Source organism: Gouania willdenowi, chromosome 6 (genome assembly GCF_900634775.1).
Source record: "Gouania willdenowi chromosome 6, fGouWil2.1, whole genome shotgun sequence".
Classification (NCBI taxonomy): Eukaryota; Metazoa; Chordata; class Actinopteri; order Blenniiformes; family Gobiesocidae; genus Gouania; species Gouania willdenowi.
In genome coordinates, this window is record NC_041049.1 from 71,914,591 (window position 1) to 71,936,771 (window position 22,181).

Below are 22,181 nucleotides of genomic sequence, written 5' to 3' on the forward strand. Positions count from 1 at the left end.
CATTGATTAATAAGGTGAGTAATAACAGAGGCAATAATAAAAGTTTTAACAGTTGATTCATCCACTCCTGTAACTCTGTCTTTGACTGTCAATAATAATTGATTTTGTTTTGCAAACCTTTTTAATTTTTTTATTTTTTCCTTCCTATAATTTAATTATTAGAATCATAGGATGGACTCTCTGTTTTTATGTTTAATGTATTTTTTAGATTCTCAGTTTTTTTTAACAAAATAATTGTTCTAATGATCTCATGGTTTTGTTAAAAATCCATCTTTTGTCTCCAAAAAAAGATGAAGTTGTTATGTTTCCTTTCAAAAGTGAATTTAAGTTCTTCTACAGATTTTTTATTACAATAATATGTTTCCTTTTTCTTCTTGTTTTGTTTTACGACTGAGTTTCTAAGTTTGTGGTATAACATAATCTAGTCTGACTGATACTAATACTGATACTATTATTGATTTATTTGAATGATCTCTGTCCTGCATTTGTTTTCTTATATCTACGTCTAACCGCAGAGTGTCACAGTTGCGTACCGTAAGTTTTTTATATCTATTTACAGTTTTAGTCAGTAAGATGTTCACAGTTTTAAAAACTTCCTCAGCATCTTTTTCTTCCAGGACTTTTGACCAATCAGCACTTTTCACTTCATGCACATATTCAGTCAGATTAAAATATTTGAAAGTCATTTTTCTAATAAATTTCTGTCCAGTTCTAGGAACCTTTGTTTTATCATTTTATAGCAATAAGATTTCACCGAGCACAAACACACAGTATTTATTTATTTATAATAAAAATATACTAAATGTAAAACACAAAAAATGCACAAAAAGACAACTGAAAGAATAAAAAATACACATGACTCCAAAAAATATACATTACAGAAAAATACAATGCGGGCGCACGAAGGAGAAGGATGTAGACACACACACACACACACAGTATTTATAATAAAAATATGCTAAATGTGTAAAATAAAACAAAAAACTAAACAATATTTATACAAAAAAGTACACACAATTACAGCAGAAATGCATAAAAATACACAAAATTAAATATTTATACAAAAAAAACCACAAAATGAAAACAAAATCACACTACAATGTCAACAAAAAACTATAATTATACAAAAACACAACAAAAAGATACACAAATACACACAATGACTCCAAAAAAAATAATACACATAAAAATACACCAAAGAAAAAATATAAAAGTGAGTTAAAAAAAAACTCATTTATCATGTTTATGTCCCATAGAATTAAACCAGGGAAATCACACACGATGTTTTATTTTACACCCACAAATAAACCTTTTATAACACTACAGAGTGTGTACACCTCTATGTACATACAATCTTCAAACACATAATCATTTGGTCATAATTAACTCTGCTGAAGCTCCCACATGAATGCATACTTCTGACGGGCACTGGACTAGTTTAATATAAATTCTTGGAACGTGGAAGTCTGATTTGTGAACACATTTCTCTATGGATTATGTATTTTGTTGGATATAAGATAATTTATATTTATACAGTATTCATAAGATTAATGATGAACACGAGGCTCACTGAGTGTTTGTTGGTGTTTAGGTTGATTATTTGGTGCATATTTTGTGTGATCTATGCTATTGTGGAGGACGCTGGTAAACAATGCTGAAGCTGACCTCCGCTCCATCACGTCAAGTCAAATAATCTCGAGGTTGACTGGAGAACAGGTTCATGTACTGGCAGCAGAGCAGCACAGTCCATGGGGGTTGCAGGTTTTTCTTCCCTTCACAGAAACACTTGTGTTTTATATTTGCTCCTTGCCACACATTCTTTTGTGTTCATGGGGGAGGTTGAAGATGAGATGCTGACTTTTGAAGTCTTGCTGTCTTGTCACGTAAAGCATTCCTTACAGATGGAGTAGGACTACCAAGACCTCATTACTGCTCCTCTCTGACTCATTAGAATAAATATCTTTGTGCCTCGATCGCTGGACAAATATCATCCACACCTCAAGATAAATGTATGTCCTTTATGTATTCATGTCAATTAGCTTAATGAATATGTACACATGTGCTTCCATGTGTACCATCCGACCCATCGAGGTCAAACAATATCATTTGGAGGTTCATTGGCTGCACGTTTAGCTGTTAGTCACTAGATATTTATGTCTGGAATGAACAACTGATTTCCCTTCTCGTGGCCCCGGCCTGGTCGTTCTGTTGATGCATCGACAACCTCAGTGTGATGCACTAATAGGAGCCAGATCCTATTTTTTACCTCTTTGAGCTCACGGAACCTTCACACTCCCTCATTCACATGCCAGACCTTCTTTCACAAGGTTCTGAACCGTAGACAAACTACGACATTGGTTGTTAGAAAAGGTCGTGTACGTAAGACTTCACCTGCCATGGCTTTGCTAATCCTTCAACCTCTGGACACATCTGGATGCATCGTTGATCTTAACAGGAACCCTCTGGGGACCTTTTAATCGTCCATAGCCTCTATAATTTAAAGATGTGCTATTTTTATCCGCTTTCTCTCCAGATGCTCTCCTAAACTCTTAATATTGCACCAACGCACCCCTGGGGTCCATGAAGTGTCACATGTGATAACTTTTATTTGACTTCCTGCTCTTTAGACCTTCAACGTCCTCAGGGATTTACCTCAGAGCCCCACGTGCTATAAATACACCTCAAACATCCAAAACCTATATATTTTGAATTCCTCGGACATCTTCAGATGATCTCAAATACTCTGGTACTGAACCCCGCCCCTTTCTCTGCCTCTCACACACACACACACACACACACACACACGATCTCACACACACACACACACCCCCACCCACCCACCCACCCACACACAACACACACACACGCACACACACACACACACACACACACACACACACACACACACACACACACACACACGCACACACACGATCTCACACACACACACACACACTCACACACACACACACACACACACACACACACACACACACACACACACACACACAGCGATAGATTCCAGATCGAGTATTTAATACATTTCTGCTCCACATCACCTCTGAGGAATGCAGCACTCGTGCCATAAGTTTGGACCTGATGATTGTGAGCGTCTCAAAGAAAGAACGATGATGGGATGCAGACGCTGCTGGGGGTCAGGGGGTGTCGGGGGGGGGGAGTGTGGGGTGAATGGGAGGAGGTGAGGACGGGGGGGGGCAAACGGAGCCCATCGGGGGCAGTACTTGGCCTTAATGACAGGTTGTATAAAGCGATATTAGTGCAGATGTGGTTTTGGCCAAACACATCTGGAGTGCAGATTTTTGGAGTGTATTGTGTGTGTTTGTTTGGTCTGTAGCATCTCAAATAAACTGTTGCATGATGTGGAGAAAAGACAGAAAAGATTAACTTTGGCTTTTTGTAAAATGGGAGATTTTATAAAACTGTTTTCTGGAAATGCTTAAATATTCCATTAAAATACAGTTTTCTGTTGAATTGTTGTGTTGGATGTTAATCTGCATGAAATAATCCACATCAGTCCTAAAAACATGTGGTTTGAATCTAGAGTTTAACCAAAAGTGTACTTTAAATTTGTGGTTATTCATGCAAATTGTTGTTGAATTGTTATAAAACAAACAAAGATTTGAGTTGATTTTCATCATTAAACTAAACGTGTATCAGTAGAAAATAAGGTTTGGTTTCAAGGTTACAAAGTTTAGAGAAAACAGTTGGACACTATTTTGTTACTTAATGAATTAAATATGTTACCAATTATAATCAGACATCCACAATGTTCAATCTACTACAAAATGTGATGAAACATCCTCAATTTTACTTTTGTCCAGCACACAATTGTGAAAAATTCACTTTCTAATGGTTCTAATACAGGTTTACATGGAGCTTTAATTCCTCTTTAACCTGACATTGTAAACACATCATTCCTAATGTTAATTTAATTCTGAATTAAAATGAATTCTGAATTAGGTGGCTGGTTTATTCCATTTTTAATTCTGATTTGGAGAATTCCTCTTTCTTGCAAACACTTCACTTGCCTAATTCTTGCGCGACTTGCGGTGATGACGTGCAGGTGACGACATAATCCAAGATGGTGGCGGCCCGGACTCCAGCCTAGACTATTTAATAAGAGCCTTAAATTATAGACATAATGAAAAGAGTGGATGGACAGAGGCATAAACACACTGACTTATTAAACACACACACAGACGTATTAAACACACACACACAGACTTATTAAACACACACACAGACTTATTAAACACACACACACAGACTTATTAAACACACACAGACTTATTAAACACACACAGACTTATTAAACACACACACACAGACTTATTAAACACACACAGACTTATTAAACACACACAGACTTATTAAACACACACAGACTTATTAAACACACACACACAGACTTATTAAACACACACAGACTTATTAAACACACACACAGACTTATTAAACACACACACACTGACTTATTAAACACACACAGACTTATTAAACACACACACACAGACTTATTAAACACACACAGACTTATTAAACACACACACAGACTTATTAAACACACACACACTGACTTATTAAACACACACAGACTTATTAAACACACACAGACTTATTAAACACACACAGACTTATTAAACACACACACACAGACTTATTAAACACACACACACTGACTTATTAAACACACACACAGACTTATTAAACACACACAGACTTATTAAACACACACAGACTTATTAAACACACACACTGACTTATTAAACACACACACAGACTTATTAAACACACACAGACTTATTAAACACACACAGACTTATTAAACACACACACAGACTTATAAAAACACACAGACTTATTAAACACACACAGACTTATTAAACACACACAGACTTATTAAACACACACACAGAGACTTATTAAACACACACAGACTTATTAAACACACACAGACTTATTAAACACACACAGACTTATTAAACACACACACACAGACTTATTAAACACACACAGACTTATTAAACACACACAGACTTATTAAACACACACACAAAGACTTATTAAACACACACAGACTTATTAAACACACACAGACTTATTAAACACACACAGACTTATTAAACACACACACACAGACTTATTAAACACACACAGACTTATTAAACACACACAGACTTATTAAACACACACAGACTTATTAAACACACACACACAGACTTATTAAACACACACAGACTTATTAAACACACACAGACTTATTAAACACACACACACATAGACTTATTAAACACACACAGACTTATTAAACATGGAAAACGGAACAGGTTCACCTGACGACAGGCACTAGGACCTGGAGGCAGAGTAAATACGTCCCCGTACTGTATGTACAGACTGTAATATCACCAGTTTATCATTTTACCAGTTGTTAGAGCTACTGTCTTTACCAGGGAGTTAATATTTATTACTAGTGATTGTTTTACTATGATTTATTTACCAGTGATTAGTTCATATCTCCTTACGCTACGCGTTCTAAACTGAAACCATGTGTTATTGTTGAGCTGCTGCTTCAAAACTAAAACAAACTAAAAGTGAAAACAGTTCTAATGTGGTGTTCTGTGTTACAGCCGACAATAAAAGGTTTGTCGTGTGTTTTTCCCAATAGACGTGATACGTTACGTTCTCTCCTTGTCCAATCAGAGCCTTCCCAACCCCCAGACCTAAAGCTGAATTATTAAAGCTGAATAAACCTGTTTTCCATGTAAACCTCAATTGGGAATTACCATTACTATGTAAACACGAAGCAGGACACTTTAATTCAGAATAAATAATTCTAAATTAAAAAACATCATGTAACCGTGGCCAGTGATACACATTCTTTAGCATCATTCAGAGATACTGTATAAAGTTGATGAAGTTCTGTTTCCTCCTCTCTTGTTATTCCACATTTTTGTAAAAAGTCAGCTCCAAACGGACGAGTTGGATTTTTCTTGCGTTGTAACATCACATTGCGGAAACTCCTCCTCCTGACAATCCTGGCTCCTCCTACCCTATAAGAATGTGAGCTCCTCCCTCTCAAACTAGCTCACAGATAAAACAAACACTGTGGTTTAAAATAGAATATATATTGTACTTTATTGTCATATATGAAAAGCTTCATACACTAAATGTGTTAAACTCCTCCCTGAGGAGCAGTGGGAGCCACGATGTAGCGCCGTCAAAGAGCAAAACAGTCTTAAATGTAATCAGTCGTGTGAAGACAACAAGAAAGTGACGTAGCAGCTACGGTGAGTGTTTGAAACATTTGAATCATCTGACTGACTCTGATGCTGATGTGACAAACACACACCAACGTTTGTCTGACTCACAATCACAATAACCACTTAAATATCCATGTGTTTTACTGTAATATGCAGTTTTTGGCTGAAAACAATAACAAGTGTGTGTGCACGGAAAAGAAAATCGCTAGTGATCAGCTGTTGTGTGGAGTCAGCATCTATAGACACGCCCACTCATGCATATGCATGAAGGACTAACAACAGCCTGTTTTTAGAACTGCTCAGAAAGTGACTTTTCAGAACTAGAAAATAAACCTCAAATACTATGTTTTTAGTTCTTAGAACAAATGGAGACGTGTGAAAAATAGCAGAATACTGGAATGTTCTACTGGAATTAATAAATTAATTCTGATTCTGACCCTTAAATATTTCATATGACAGAATTGTTATGAATAATGAAATGTTTTATGATGAAGATAAACCTGTACTTTTCTATTTCACATCATTGTCCTATTATCACATGAAACATAAGTCATTTTATGTTTTATTCCTTTCCAAATTTTGGCACACGTTAGAAATACAGTCATTTAAAATCTGATTTGACTAATTTTACATATTTCCTCAATTTGGACCAAAGCTTGTAGAAATGATCATTTTACACTCTGAGGTTTCTCCATAATATAAACATAATTTAGCAATATGTACACAATGAACTAGATTATCTTAACTAGACTAAAATAATCTATAAGATCAATGACACAGAAAAGTTAAAACCAATAGCATCATATCATGTTTGAGCTAATGAAGTGACACATTTCAATATAACAACATATACATGACCAATTTAATATCATATATACAGTATAACCAGATAAGTAATCTACAGTCCTGTTAAATTATGATTTGTCATGATTTGTTTATTTTATTGGCATAACTGAACACATTTTCTTTTCATGGTTATCATGACATTAAAACGTGCTGTAATATTTTAAAGAATGTTTTTAGAATGTAAAATATGTATTTATATTTAAAGTCCTTTCTGTCTGACTTAATCTGTACTTCTATAACAATACATTTCATTTCTAACAGTAAAGGAAATGATCCTGGAGAGCTGCAGTCCTGCATGCTGTGAGTCCAACAGTGATCTCTAGAACATGCTGCACTGCAGTCCTCTAGGAACACGATTGGACAGTGATTTGTGGAGATGTAATCCATCAGTTTGATTTCTCTCATCACTCCCTCCTTTCACTTTTCTTTGTGAAAACTACGCCCTCTAGTGAGGACATAAAGCTGCAGTCAGCAACCTTTTATTGTTTTCTTTGTTTTGTTGCTTTGACTCAAACGTTCAGGTGATAAATCAGGTGCAGGAAATATGCATGATTAACATGTTAGAAGTTTATTAAAATGTTCCTAATATTCAAACCTAGTTTCACAATGAAGTTAAATTAAAAAAAAGAATTCCCGAAATAATGAAGGATTTCTGAAAATCACTAAAAAGGATATTTTCCAGGTAGCAGATTCATCTTTGGACCATTTGAAATCAAATACAAGGTGGATTTTCTGATTCTTCTAAAGTGACTCATCAAATTATCAACTAAAATATTGAAATTGTAAAATGATAACAAATGTGCACCGTACTGATTAAAGCCACATACTTTTCAAGAGTTCTGATGTCGTCAATCACAATAAGTCATTTAAGGAGTGAAATTCCTCCTTGATGCAAATGTGACTCCATATATCTCCTAAAATTAAACTGGTCAACCTTCATGGGTTTAAAGCTGCAGGTTGTAAGTTTTTTTGGCATAATTTGGTCAAAGATCTCCAAGAATCTGGAGATCTTTCTACAAACATGTGCTCCATGAGCTGCTTTTGATCGTTACTATTGGCTGCTCAGCTGAAGTCAGGAGCGTTCAGGGACCATCGGTAGTAAAAGTGAAATGACGGACGTTCTAGAATAAATCTCCAACCCGATGAACAACAGTTACACAGCAACTCAAGAGGAAAAAGGCAGACTGAGGTGGAGAAGAAACCAAATAAAGTCACAAACACTGAGGAGCAACAGATTGCTTTGTGACCTCATGGATCCCTCTGTGAGTGTGGAAGGTCCGCCGCACACACACAGTGATAACAGATGGGATAAATCATGTGTAAACCTAAGAGCAGCTTATTCAAGGTGAATTAATTTTATAAAACCCTAACCTTATGGATGTGGAGCGATGGTTCGCTCAGAGCGGCAAAAGTCACAGCCCCCTCTGTGAGCTCTCTGGTGGGGACGAGCTACAGCAGCAGCCGCAGCTCAGGACAGTAACTGCAGTGATACGTGCATTCATGTTAGAGTCTCTAAAACAAGATGAAGTCCATACATTTGTCACTAGTCTTTATTGTGAAAACAGTTGCTAAGAGCGTCAGATCACGTACCACCTGACTCATCAACAGTTTCTTCCCAAAAGCTCTAAACAATAAACACACGACGCCATAGACACCAGCATCACTACTTACAGTATATAATAAGAAATGACATACTGTCTCTTTCTGAACGTGTGTATATTTTATACCTCATCCACTTTTATTCTGATTAATTTTATATACCTATATAGGATTCTACATACTGCATCTTTAAGTGTTGTTTGTGCATTCCTTTTTATGAATAATCAGCAAGTACTCAATAACCTATAAGCAGAAACAAGTTCAGCATTTTTAATGGTAGAAAACAATGTTGATTCATGACATCATCAAAGATCAATAACAGGTAACAGCAACACATTTGTGATTTCTGACAATGTTTCCAGACATTTTTTAATAAACAGATTAATTTATCAACATCAAACTTTGAATATTAAACTCCATAGCCAGATTACACACACACACACACACACACACACACACACACACACACACACACACACACACACACACACACACACACACACACACACACACAGACTAATTATTAATTATTAACCCTAACAGGACATTAAGGAGATAAATGAATGTACGCTAACCTGTGTGTTTGGATCAGGAATATTCTTAGACGCTCTGATGTCATAAAGTCTTCTGTGGAGTGGAATGAAATCATTAAAATAAACACATTTAGATTTAAACGTGAGGGACATGTTATATTAGTGATGATTGACAGGAAGTGTGAATGTGCAATGATATAAAACCAACCCTTAAGGTCACATGACCATCTGGTGGTTCATTACCGTTACAAAGTAAACTAACCTAATACAGAAACATGCACGACAACTATATTGTGACTTCCCTTTGATGATTTATAATTAGTAGAACAGTGACTCGTGTATTTCTGTGAGAGCGTCATTAGAAACAGCCTGTCTAAAAATAGTGTGTAGTTCATCAGGATGTTCTACATCTACTGACTCTGGTTCTGGTTCTTCATCTCCTGCCAGTTCTTCTCCCTCAGACTGAGCTCTGCCTCCGTGAAGGCCGACGTGCCCCAGTTTGTGATCATCTGCTGGCCTTTAGATCCTAAATATGAAACATTCAAACAAACAGTGTTTGTTGTGTACTGGTTCATATTCAGTTTTAAATCTGATTTTTTTCATTTAACACAATAGTAATGATCATGTTTTAGTGTCTCCTTGATACTGGAAAATGATCCACAATCTCCCAGAAGTGAGAGAAAGATGATCAGTGTTATTATATTTCAGACTCCTTCACTAACGCTTCATTATTCAGAGCGACTAGCTACAGATGTAGCCACTTTTTATGGTGTTATTAGAGACTTTCACAGATGAAAATATGGATGGAGATTTTTGAAAAGACCTTGTGGTGTTTCTACAATAATCCCTCTTTATGACAGTAAAACAAATTACTGTAGGAATTATTCTGTAAATCATTTGAAAATGTGGTTAAAAAAACATGTTATAACGAGGCGAGACCTGTATTTACAACGTGAATATGTTTTGAAAATTGAAAATTAAAAAAATGGGCAAAAATAACAACCAGTATCTGCATTTGTTGACATGTTTATTCTTTTAAGAACTAAAATGAAAATAATGCAGGAAAAACAGAAGACTGACCTTGACCTTAAATAGGTCAAGGTCACACATTGAAAGGAAATGTTGTTCAATGTGACATCATGAACTTTGACCCCTACTGATCTTTTTACTGGTAGGTCGTATATAAATATTCATAGAGATATAGAAATATAAGTTTTTTTACACTTGACACAACCTTGACCTTGACAGTGTGTGTGTGCGTGTGTGTGTGTGTGTGTGTGTGTGTGTGTGTGTGTGTGTGTGTGTGTGTGTGCGTGTGCGTGTGCGTGTGTGTGTGTGTGTGTGTGTGTGCGTGTGTGTGTGTGTGTGTGTCACCTGGTTGGATAAGCCGTAATAAGCCTTCTTGATGAGCCACTTTGTGTTTCCAGGTTTTGGTGTTGTTGGAAGCGTCTTCCAGCTTTTTCATTACCGTCTGCATCACACAAAAAAACACTGAAATAAAAGCATTTAAAAGAAAATAAAAGTGTGTATGAAATGATGAACAAACAAAGAACAAAGTGTCTTCTATGGACAACAGTAGAGATGATGCTTTTCATGATTTTCCCACACGTGTCAGAAAAGATTGTGTTTGATTTTCATTGGATCCCAGGAGTCTTTTGGTCAATGTGCTCAAGAGGTTCTCAAAGTGGGGTACGCAAATTGTCATAGGGGTACACCCTATGAGTTCTGATGAACCGTTAGCCTGTGATCCTGATTTAGACACAGTGCCTCTCTAACATTAATACTTAGATTATGAATATTAACTCAAAGGAGAAAAGTGCTGGAGAATCTTCTGGATCTAAAGTCATTGTTTCTCTGAGCTTTGCTTCATAATAAAACCAGAGCTTCTAAAGTCATGGGTCACATTTACAGTTAGAACCTACCTGGTACTGCTCTAGCGCCCCCTGCCTCTCCTGCTGCAGCTGTTCCAGCTGTTCCATGGCGGCCTGCAGAGCGCTCTCCTTGGCCAAACGTTCCCTCTCCAGCTCCAGTTTCTCAGCCTCCGTCGCTGAGATGGTCTGCTGCTGCTGGAGGTGGATGTGCTCCAGTTCTCGACGCTTTGCAGCTTCCTCCTCAAGTAACCTGGAAACAGAAATGATTATTTAGCACACATTTCTAATTATAATTCTGATGTCACACAGTGCAGGACTAGGACCAGGGTTGGGATCAATTACAATTGCGCAATTGATACTTTATTACAATTATGGCATAATTGTATATGTAATACAAAAAACTGTTTTGTAATTGCCATGAGAATTCTGTAAAATATTTCCCACATATATATATATATATATATATATATATATATATGGGTATACTGACAGAAAAAAGACCTATTTTTAAAAACCTATATTTTCAATGATTATGAAGCCTAACAAAGTAACCAATAGATAGAAAATAAATGATAGATATTAGTTTTTAGTGTATTTTACAGCTGATTATTTCTACACTCACACAGTCTTTGAAGATAAAAATAATTTTAATTCAATTTTAATTAGAAAAATTGCTAGTCACTGTAGTTGTAACGGAATTGTAATTGAACATGGGTAATTGAAAATGTAATTGTAACTGAAAAATGTAATTGACTCCAGCCATAAAAAACAAGGGATTTAAAACCTGACCAGGTGGTGGCGCTGCTACAGTATTCACAGTTTAGATTAAATGAGGCAGTAATATTAATTCCTAATAAATCAGGACCTTTTCTCACTGCATCAAACGAACATGTTAAAGCTGGTTAGAATAAACATCATTAGGATGGAATCTATGTTAGGGTTTAGAAAGTTGCTAAAGTTTAAAAGTCTGTTGGCGACCGTGTTTGAAATAGTTCATAATTTAAAGAACAAACACTGACACATTCTGTGGCGTTCAGTCAAAGTAAAGCTGGAATGTGTGTGTCAGCAAAAAGGAAGGAAGGAAAAAGGCTCGAGTATCGTCTAATAATGTCTGCCAGTGTAGCGGACGCTCCAAATAACCATGTCTTTGTCATCAGCTGAAAATGTAGCAAACCAGACAAATAAACAACGTTAACCAATGAGAAGAGGTTATTCAGGTTATTCAGGAAAAATGTGTTTGTGTTTTGTAAACAAAAAAATAACCAAGTGGCAAATTATCAGAAAATAAAGAAAAACAAACAAAAACTGCTGTAGTTTTAAATATTAAACTAACTGTGAGACAGGATTCTCATCAAAAAGTTTATAAAAACTGAAAATATCAAATTCATCAGCACCGTTTGTTTCCCTCTGTGTTTAGATGAATCTATGATTCTATATATTTAACCATATATTTATCATTTTACAAAGGCAGCAATACATTAGAAAATAAAAGACAAACCGTTTCGGTCGAAGATTAAAACCGTTTTAAAAAACAAAAACATAAAAATAAGATAAAAATATGTTTTAAAAAGTGATTTAAAAATTGTCAGTGTCAGCAGAACTGATTTCTTCGGGCAGATGATTTGAGAGTGTTGGGACCTAAAGACCCTTTAGTTTTCATCTGGGCCCGTGGAACAGAGAGCAGACCTTAGCTTGAGGATCTTAAGATACGTGTGGGTGTATAAGGTAATAAAAGCTCTGTGAGGTAAGTTAGAGAAAAGCCATTTAGGGCCTTAAAAATAATCCAATATATCCTAACAAACAGTGTTAAAACAGACGTAATATGGTGATATTTATGGTTTTTGTTAAAAGCCTGGCAGCTTCACTGTAAATTTTGTTCTATGTATATATATATATATATATATATATATATATATATATATATATATATATATATATATATATATATACTGTATATATAGTGAAAGCCTATTTTTATTTTATTATTTTTTTAATTTCATTTTATTGTTTTGAGCAACACAAATGTATTCAATCTTTTCATGTGTACATCGTTCTATGTCACACTTGCTTTGGCAACGTAAGGAAAAACAAATGTATTTATATAAAGCATTTCATTCATTGTGCTTTACATGATCAAACATTGAACAACCTAAAATCATCTTTTTATTCATGTTTTGGAATCAATCGCCCATTGATCACTAAAATGATTAACATTTCTCTTTCTGCTGGTGTGTTCCCGTGTTCTCTTAAACATGCTGTTGTAAAACCTCAATTGAAAAAACCTAGTTTGGACCCAACAGAACTTCAGAACTTTAGGCCCATTTCAAAGATCTCGTTCCTGGCTAAAGTTCTAGAAATGTTAGCCTGTAATCAGCTCACATCGTTTTTGGAGGCTCACAACATTTGAGACACGTTCCAGTCTGGTTTCAGAAAGTTCCATTCCACTGAAACAGCACTTCTGAACGTGTCCAGTGACATCATGATGGCTGCAGACTCTGGTAAATGTTCCGTCCTGTTAAACCTGTCGTACGGTCGATCACGGAATCTTGTTTGAGAGACTGAGGGATGTGGTCGTCCTGAGTTAGAGTGGTTCAGATCTTACCTGACTGGTAGAACGTTCTCTGTGTCCTCTAACAATATGATGTCACAAACTACAGACTTAAAGTGGGGTGTACCCCAGGGTTTGGTCCTTGGGCCTCTTTTGTCCCTGATTGATTTACTCCCTCTTGGCAGCTGATCCAGCAGTTCAGTGAGGTCTCCTATCACCTGTATGCTGAGGACCTCCAGCTGTACTGCTCTATCTAACCCTCTGAACCTCAGAGACTGGCTTCTCTCACAAACTGCCTGGTTAAAATAAAGCAATGGCTCAGTAAAAATAGCCTCTAGCTGAACTCCTGTAAACAGAATCTCTAGTCGTTGTTCCAGACAGTATTGTTCCTCTTATTAAGCAGCACCTTAGCACCTTAAGTAGCTCTGTAGAAGGTCGTCTGAGGAACCTTGGAGTAACTTTAGATGAAGGGATGTCCCTAGAACGGCATTCTATGAGAAACATCTCTAAGCTGAGACACATGGTCTGTCGTCATGAGCTTGAGATGATTGTGCATGTGTTTGTTTCTTCACGACTAGACTACTGTAACAGCCTGTTTACATGCCTTAGTAAAAAGACTTGGGTTAGGGTTAAGTAATCCAAAACTCTGCTGCACGGTTCCTGACCCACACCCACAAGATTACTCCTATTTTAAGATCTCTACATTGGCTCTCTGTCATATCCAGGATTCATTTTAAAATCCTGGTACTGACGTCCAGGGCTCTTCATGGTCAGGTACCTGAATACATTAAGGTCCTGATCCAGCCCTATGTCTCCAATAGGAGCTTATGGTCCTCTTCTTAGAACCTGTTGATGGTCCCCCACACTCGCTTTAAAACACGAGGAGATCAATCGTTCAAGGACACACTCACACACACACGCGCACACACACACACACGCACGCGCACACGCACACACACACACACACACACACACACACACACACACACACACACACACACACACACACACATTCCTTGCTGTATATAAAGATGTTTCTCAGATGTAACATCTAGACTGTACTAATTTACTGGTGTGATGTTCTAAACTCAGATTACTGTCCAACCAGACGCCAAGGTTCAGGTGTGATGTTATTGTAGAGTGAACAGGCTAATGTAGGAGAGTGTTTTCTATTGTTTTATGATATGATAAGAAGATATTCTTCACTCACCGCCCCTGCAACTTGCGAACTATCTCCTCGTCCTGCCGGGCGCTCTTCTCCGCCTCCAGAGCGTCCTCCAGCTGGTGATACATGTCCTCCAGCTCACGCACTCTCTGCAGGTACTGCTCCAGCTCAGTGGACTTCTGGGCTACCTGCTCCTCCATCTGCTGTCGGACCTGATCAAAGGAAAAATAATGGATAATCACCTTTTGTTCATCATCTCTAATGAACTTCACATAAACAACTATGGATTAAAGCCACTGCAACACGTCCATCTTAATGCTGAACAAGAACTTACTATTTTTTCTCTTTCCAGGTCCATCTTGTAGCGATCCTGGAGTTCAGTTTGGGTCTGAAGACGCCGTTTGTCTTCTTCTGCTGCCTTGGCAGCCGCCTCCTCCAAAGCCTGAAGAAAAAGAACGAACGTAGTAAAAAACAAAAGCAGTAACTGTAAAACATCAGCGTGTCTACAGCAGCCCACCAGTGTTTCTCAAAGAACTCATCCATAGTCACAAACCAACCCAACAACGGGGAAAAATACTGGTCACTGTAATCGTGATTGAATTGTAATTGAACATGGTAAAATGTAATTGACCCAAGCAACATCTAGTATAGTCCAATAGTTTCAATCATCTACTCTAACATTTCAAAATGTTTAATTTGTTGCTTATAACAAGATGCCAGATGTTTCCTGACTAGCGTGCATCTGCAGGGTAACGATTCATCTGACCTTTCTCATGTTCTCCAGCTCCAACTGTTTGTCCTCATTGGCCGTCTGCAGCTCCCTCATCCTGAGCACCAGCTCCTCCTGCTCAGCCTGATGCTTCAGACGCAGCTCACGACGCTTCTGTCGAGCCTCGCGGTGCGGCGCTGCTCGGCCCTGACTCAGCAGGTTCACACAAGTCTGAATGGCTGAGGACACGAGAAGTTACTCCAAACCAATCAGATAAAAAAGTAGACAGAAGGTCATAAATGTGTAAAGCTTTTAATAATTAGTCTATCTTTTCATGGCTCACCGTGAATCCATTCCTGCTTCTTCTTCCTTTCTGACGCACTGATTTCAAAACGTTTATGTGACGTGTTGATGAGAAAGAGACACTTCTTTCCATCTTTATCCTGTAAAGGCTGCAGAAATCACAACCAGATGTTCTATACATTAGTTTCTACAACTATGACATATTCATAAATTCTACACTATTCATTATTGTTAATAGATGGCCAATAATAAATTATTTTTCTGATTTCCCATTCTGAGGCCGTTTGGCTATAATTTTAAATTTTTTAATGTCCCCAAGAGAAAAAAAAAAAGCCAATTTTTACCTCAACATTGCAGTTTTTATCCAATAAGATGTCTCCTTTCTTTTCAGCAAGGTCCTCCCCAACATAATAGGAGATGAGCGTGGGCTTCAGGATGAACCAGCGTTCTGTCCAGTTCTTCCTTTTGTGTCCTTTCTTCATCATGTAACCCTTTAGAAAACATGAACAGAAATAAATACAATATCTGTGATTTAAAATGTTTAACGCTTTAATTTTATTAACCTGTCTAAATAAAGATCATCGTCTACAGCTTTGACCAGTGATGGAACTGATTAATCATTAGGACAGATTTATTTTCATTTCATTCTTTATTTATTTAAATCATGTAAATGACAAATTAAAATTTTTTTTAAATCAAATCAAATAAATCAAGAAATAACAGAACAGTATCTTGAATCTTCAAATTCTTACACATCTCAGTTTACGTGAACAAAAAAAAAAAAGAGTTTAATTTTTTCAAGATTGATGCAACATAATACACAGTAACCATGGAGTAATTCTGTTATACAATAATCATACCTCCTTTACAGTTAATGTACTTTTTTACTATATCAATTTTCATGAAAATTTCATCCAAATCTGTTAATAACTGTTCAAGTTATCTAGCTAACAGACAGACAGACAGACAGACAGACAGACAGACAGACAGACAGACAGATGGAGGGTAAAACATAACTTAACCGCTCTGCGTTTCACACCTTGTGTTTGGCGTTGGTAATAAGTGGAAATAAACAGTATTTAATGAAGTGATTCACAAACTTTTTTGTATCTTGGCCCCATTTAATTTTTTTCTAGAATTAGTTTTTGATGGAGTTTGAGATGAATGCATTTTGGTTTATAAAAGTATAAAAATACAGTTTCAAATTGTGTGTTGTTTTAATTCTAAAAAAAAGAAAGAATAATAACTAAAAGAATTTAAAAATATATTTTAATTTTTCAGAAATTTCACAATACCCCATTTAAACTCCAGGCGACCCCATATGGGGTCCCAACCCCAAAGTTGAAAAACAGTGATTTAGTGGCTCCTGAATAGATTTATTTCTATAGTTTTATCATTTCAGGTCATGTCACGCCTGGGGGGGGACCAACACTCTCTCTCTCTCTCTAGTACCCCCTGTACTGCCATCGCGTACCTCTATAGGTACACGTACCCCAATTTGAGAAACACTGCTCTCCAGCATGTTACTACAGTCATTCTTCACCTGTTTGAGAACATCAAGGATGAGCTCCTGGTAGACCTCATTGATGCCCATGGAAAGCGCTGTTTGGTCCATCCCTCTACAGAAAAGGTCTGAACCCACCAGTGTGATCAACTCCCACACGTTCAGGCTCTGCTGCTTTGAACTCAGTTTGTAATCTTCAAAACGCTCCTCCACCCAGCTTCCCCCAATCGCTTCAGTCAGCCTACGCAACAAATACTCAATCTACACACACACACACACACACACAGTAATGTCAAAATATGCAGATGCTCATTTACAAGTGGTGAATAATAATAACAATAACAATAACAATAACAATAACAATAATAATAATAACAATAATAATAATAATAATAATAATAATAATAATAATAATAACAAGAACAATAACAATAACAATAACAATAATAATAATAACAATAATAATAATAATAATAATAACAAGAACAATAACAATAACAATAACAATAATAACAATAATAATAATAATAATAATAATAATAATTTGTAGTTTTCCATTAACTCTGTGTCAGTGATTCTGTCAGTGATGTTTTTCAAACACTTCCTGTGGTTTGTTACACAACAATAAATCCTTGTAAAAACAGGAAACAGGAAACTTCCTTTTCTGTTTTCCATCAACCAATAATTTAAAGTAAAGCAGCATCACTCAGATGTTGTAGGAACCAGTAGGTGATTGAAATGAGAAGAAGTCCTGACCACAAAGTAAATAATGGGAAGTATAAGTAAAGTAAATGTAAGTAAATATACTTCTCTTTAAAGAAAGCAGTGGTTTAAAGTTTACTCACTATAAACCACACGTTTAGAGGCTCATGAGAATATTATATTAATCTCACCCAATATTAATAAACAGCTTTTAAAAATCATCCCTGTTACACAAAATAAGTATCATATATATTTATCTAGTGTTATTCATGTTCCATTTATTATTTATGTATTTATAGAAAAAGATCTGTCATATCTACATTTTAACTCATCAATATAATCATTAACAATAGAAGAAGTTAAAATCCACAACCAGAAATAAATCTGAAACCAATACTTCCCAAACCTGTGGTGTTTATTAAATTATGTATTTTAGGGGAAATAAGTTGCACAACGTGGTTGTTGGTTTAAAAATAACTAAAACAACCAATGAGCTGAGAGTAAAACTCTATAAACTATAAACAATACATCACAACTCAATAGTTTGAAATGTTTATTTATCTATGAATTTAAACATATTAAAAGAAGACAGTAGAGGATAAAATAATTCATCGTGGTTTTAATAATGATTGATTTAAAGCTGTCCTCACCTCTTCAGAGACAATGATCAGTGGGTATCTGCTCTCAGACAGGAAGTTAAAGATGCACCAGATCCTGAACGCGTCCTCGTTGGAGATCAACAACGTCTTTGGTTCCAAGTTCTTCCTGTAGCAAAGTGTCCAGCACATTTTGTTAAAGTCCTGTCGGTCAAAGTTCTCTGACACCTGCAGCAAAGCAGAGAAGAACGTCTGAGATGAGTTATAACACTAATATTTAAAGTTATGTTCATATGGATCATGGTGATTTTCATTTTTGATTTATTTATTTTTATAACCCACAAAAGTTGATGCTGACTTTTATTATAGAGATTTTTGCAATTATATATTATATAATTTACTTAGAGAAAAAAAAAGGGAATATTATGAAAAACAATTAAAAGAGAATAAAAACAAAAACAAAAAATTGTGGGAAATAATAAATAACATAACCATGCGCAAATGCAAAGAAAAAAATGCAGACCATTTTATAATAAACAATGTAAAAGAACACAATAAAAACATAATAGCACAAGAACTCAACAGTTTTTTCATTAATACTGGAAAAGACATAGAGAAAGGCATTAATAAACACCCAACACTTAAATGGAACCATTATGACAATGAGAAGAAAGACATTGATAAGTATCTTGTACTTGAAGAAGTAACAGAAGCAGAGGTGGACAGAATAATCACTACCAGTACTTCAAAAAAATCCAGAGACGTTAATAATCTAACTATGAGTCTAATAAAAACCATAACAGCTGAAATAACCCCACCACTAACATATATAAGTAATCTATCATTTAAGAATGGGGTATTCCCAGAAAAAATGAAAATTGCAAAAATCAGACCGATTTACAAGGGTGGAGAAAAATGTAATTTCACTAATTATTGACCTATATCAATATTACCACAACTGTCAAAAATTCTGGAAAAACTGTTCATGAACAGACTCGACAAATTTATAGAAGACAATAATATACTACATGAAGGACAATATGGATTTAGAAAAGGACGTTCAACAGCAATGGCTATAAATGACATCACGCAGAATATAAGAGAAGCATTAGAAAAAAAACTATTTGTATTTGGAATTTTTCTGGACCTAAAAAAAGCCTTTGACACAATTAATCATGATATTCTAGAAGAAAAACTTCAAAATTACGGAATAAAGCGTAACGCCTTAAAATGGATTAAAAGCTATATGACAAATAGGAGACAATATGTTGACTTTGAAGAACACACATCAAAATGCCAAACCATACAATGTGGTGTTCCACAGGGTTCAATTTTAGGGCCAAAACTGTTCATTTTATACATAAACGACATTTTCAAAGTCACCAATTGCCTAAAACTAACATTGTTTGCAGACGATACAACCATTCTATGCTCAGGCAAAGACATTAACACTTTAATAGAGTCAACAAATGAAGAACTATTAAAAATTCAAACATGGTTAGATGTAAATAAACTAGCCCTAAACGTCAGTAAAACAAAATTCATTAACTTTGGAAAGAGAAAAAAAACAGGAGATATAAGACTGAAACTAAACAAGGAAATAATAGAAGAAGTAAAAGAATATAGAGTACTAGGAGTGTGGATGGACGACAAGCTGACCTGGAAAAAACATATACAAATAGTTAAAAACAAAGTGGCCAAAAGCAGTTACATCCTATGGAAGCTTCAACAAATCCTACATACCAAATCACTTAAAACAATCTATTCTTCACTCATAGCATCGCACTTAAATTACTCCGAAATATGGGGTAATAACTACAAAACGTATCTTGAACCATTATTTAAACTACAAAAAAAAGCTATAAGAATTTTACATAAAGTACCACACAACACACACACAAACGATTTATTTGAGAAGTCAAAATACCTAAAACTGCAAGAAATAATACACTATAACACACAAATACATGCATTTAGGGCTTCATCAGAAAAATTACCACATCAGATACAAAAACGTTTCACTTACAATCAAAATCCCTACGAATTCAGACATAATAATGTGTTTAGACCAAACAGGATCATATCAAACGTTGGCAAACATAGTACTGTGTATAGAGCCATGAACCTCTGGAACAGCCTTAACAAAGAGACACAACAGTCAGATAATCTGAAACAATTTAAGAACGAAACGAGGAGGACATTTTTACACACATACAGATCTCAAGTCAACTCTTCATTGAACTCTACAGCAACGACATGGAACTTCACGTTTGGAGAGTTGGAGGAACGTAAACAAAGACTGGAAAAGAAAGCTCGTGGAAATACGGGGGAAAAAGACTGTGATGAGGAGTAACAACAGGAACAATGACTGCATACGAGAACAGATCTCAAAAAAAAATAAAAAAATAAAAAAAAAAATAAAAAAAAAAGGGAAGAAACGAGGTTGGATGTAAAATTATCTGTGTTCAAATTAGGGGACGGATCTAGATAAGCATAATGCTTTTTTCCGTCGCCCTTTCCGGCATGAAAAAAAAAAAAAAAAAAAAAAAAGAAAAAACAATGATGTGATTTTGCTCTGAATGTCAAATGAATTTCTGTGAATGCAACCATGTCGGAAATGAACTGAATAAATAAATAAAAATAAATAAATAAAAATATTATATATTATTATTTGCAATATGCAACCCATCACTTTAGATTTGTTATTATTGGATTTATTGAGATTGTTTATGAAGTTATTGTAATTTATTTTATTCAATTGTAGAATATTCTGTATGTGAAAATGTAAAATTTCTGTAAGCCATTGTCTATAATAAATGAGTCAGTTTTTACTGTTGCTGACTAATAATAAAAGCCTTTTCTAATTTTATAACATTCCACACTATAAAATAAGCAATAAAATAAGTATGTATGATTCATGCTGATATTGTATCGAATCGATATCGACCAATGCTAAAGGCATAAATATCGGTATCGTATCAGAAGTGGAAAAGTTGGATTGGGAAACAACTTTTACTAATATGTGTAAAAAATGTCTGGAGTTATTTATATAAACCTTTAGACTTAAACACATATTATGTCTTTAAATGTAAACATAGATGTTTCAGAATTCACATGATGGTCCCGTCAGAATTACACTTGTATTTTCAGTCCCGTTTTGATAATAGTCGACTATATATCAATAATTCATAATAATCTCTTTGCTCAGTTTGATTTACAAGCTTTTTTCTAGAAAATTAAAGCTTGTCTGACTCACAAAGATTCTTTAAAGAAAAATATCTTCATGCTTCCTTATCCATCACCTTGTCTTTCTGAAACCTTTAAACAAACATGTTGATGCATTACATTAGACGTCATTAGTAGTAATATTTATGTCATGTTTCAGAGGAGTTGTGCACCTTTCAACAATTGTTTCTTATGAGTAGGACTGTTCTTAATAGAGCCAGGCCTACGTTTTAAACCTGGTTTAGCCAAGCCGTCCATGACCACGCCCCTTTTTACCATTCCATCAAACTGTTCTCAGC

General features: G+C 35.5%; 1 protein-coding gene and 1 long non-coding RNA gene across 4 annotated transcripts in view; one reads left to right on the top strand and one right to left on the bottom strand.

Annotated features, from left to right (window-relative positions):
• On the top strand, positions 1 to 19,589 carry LOC114464206 (uncharacterized). The gene is made up of 3 exons (XR_003674175.1): positions 1 to 14; positions 2,366 to 2,370; positions 19,417 to 19,589. It is a non-coding gene; the product is annotated as an uncharacterized LOC114464206 (long non-coding RNA).
• Positions 8,557 to 22,181, bottom strand: part of swap70b (switching B cell complex subunit SWAP70b) — a 32,355-nt gene continuing 18,730 nt past the window's right edge. The window contains exons 3-14 of one of the 3 annotated variants that reach the window (XM_028448264.1): positions 18,712 to 18,885; positions 17,399 to 17,620; positions 16,200 to 16,346; positions 15,896 to 16,004; positions 15,610 to 15,791; positions 15,178 to 15,285; positions 14,889 to 15,055; positions 11,182 to 11,380; positions 10,634 to 10,730; positions 9,678 to 9,785; positions 9,302 to 9,353; positions 8,557 to 8,607 (exon numbers count right to left, since the gene is read on the bottom strand). In XM_028448264.1, coding sequence (XP_028304065.1) covers positions 8,577 to 8,607; positions 9,302 to 9,353; positions 9,678 to 9,785; positions 10,634 to 10,730; positions 11,182 to 11,380; positions 14,889 to 15,055; positions 15,178 to 15,285; positions 15,610 to 15,791; positions 15,896 to 16,004; positions 16,200 to 16,346; positions 17,399 to 17,620; positions 18,712 to 18,885 — 1,596 coding nt within the window. In that variant the 3' untranslated portion in view covers positions 8,557 to 8,576. Of the gene's footprint in view, positions 8,608 to 9,081; positions 9,354 to 9,677; positions 9,786 to 10,633; positions 10,751 to 11,181; positions 11,381 to 14,888; positions 15,056 to 15,177; positions 15,286 to 15,609; positions 15,792 to 15,895; positions 16,005 to 16,199; positions 16,347 to 17,398; positions 17,621 to 18,711; positions 18,886 to 22,181 lie in introns of those variants that run through there. The other 2 variants (XM_028448265.1, XM_028448266.1) reach the window with 2 other exon arrangements.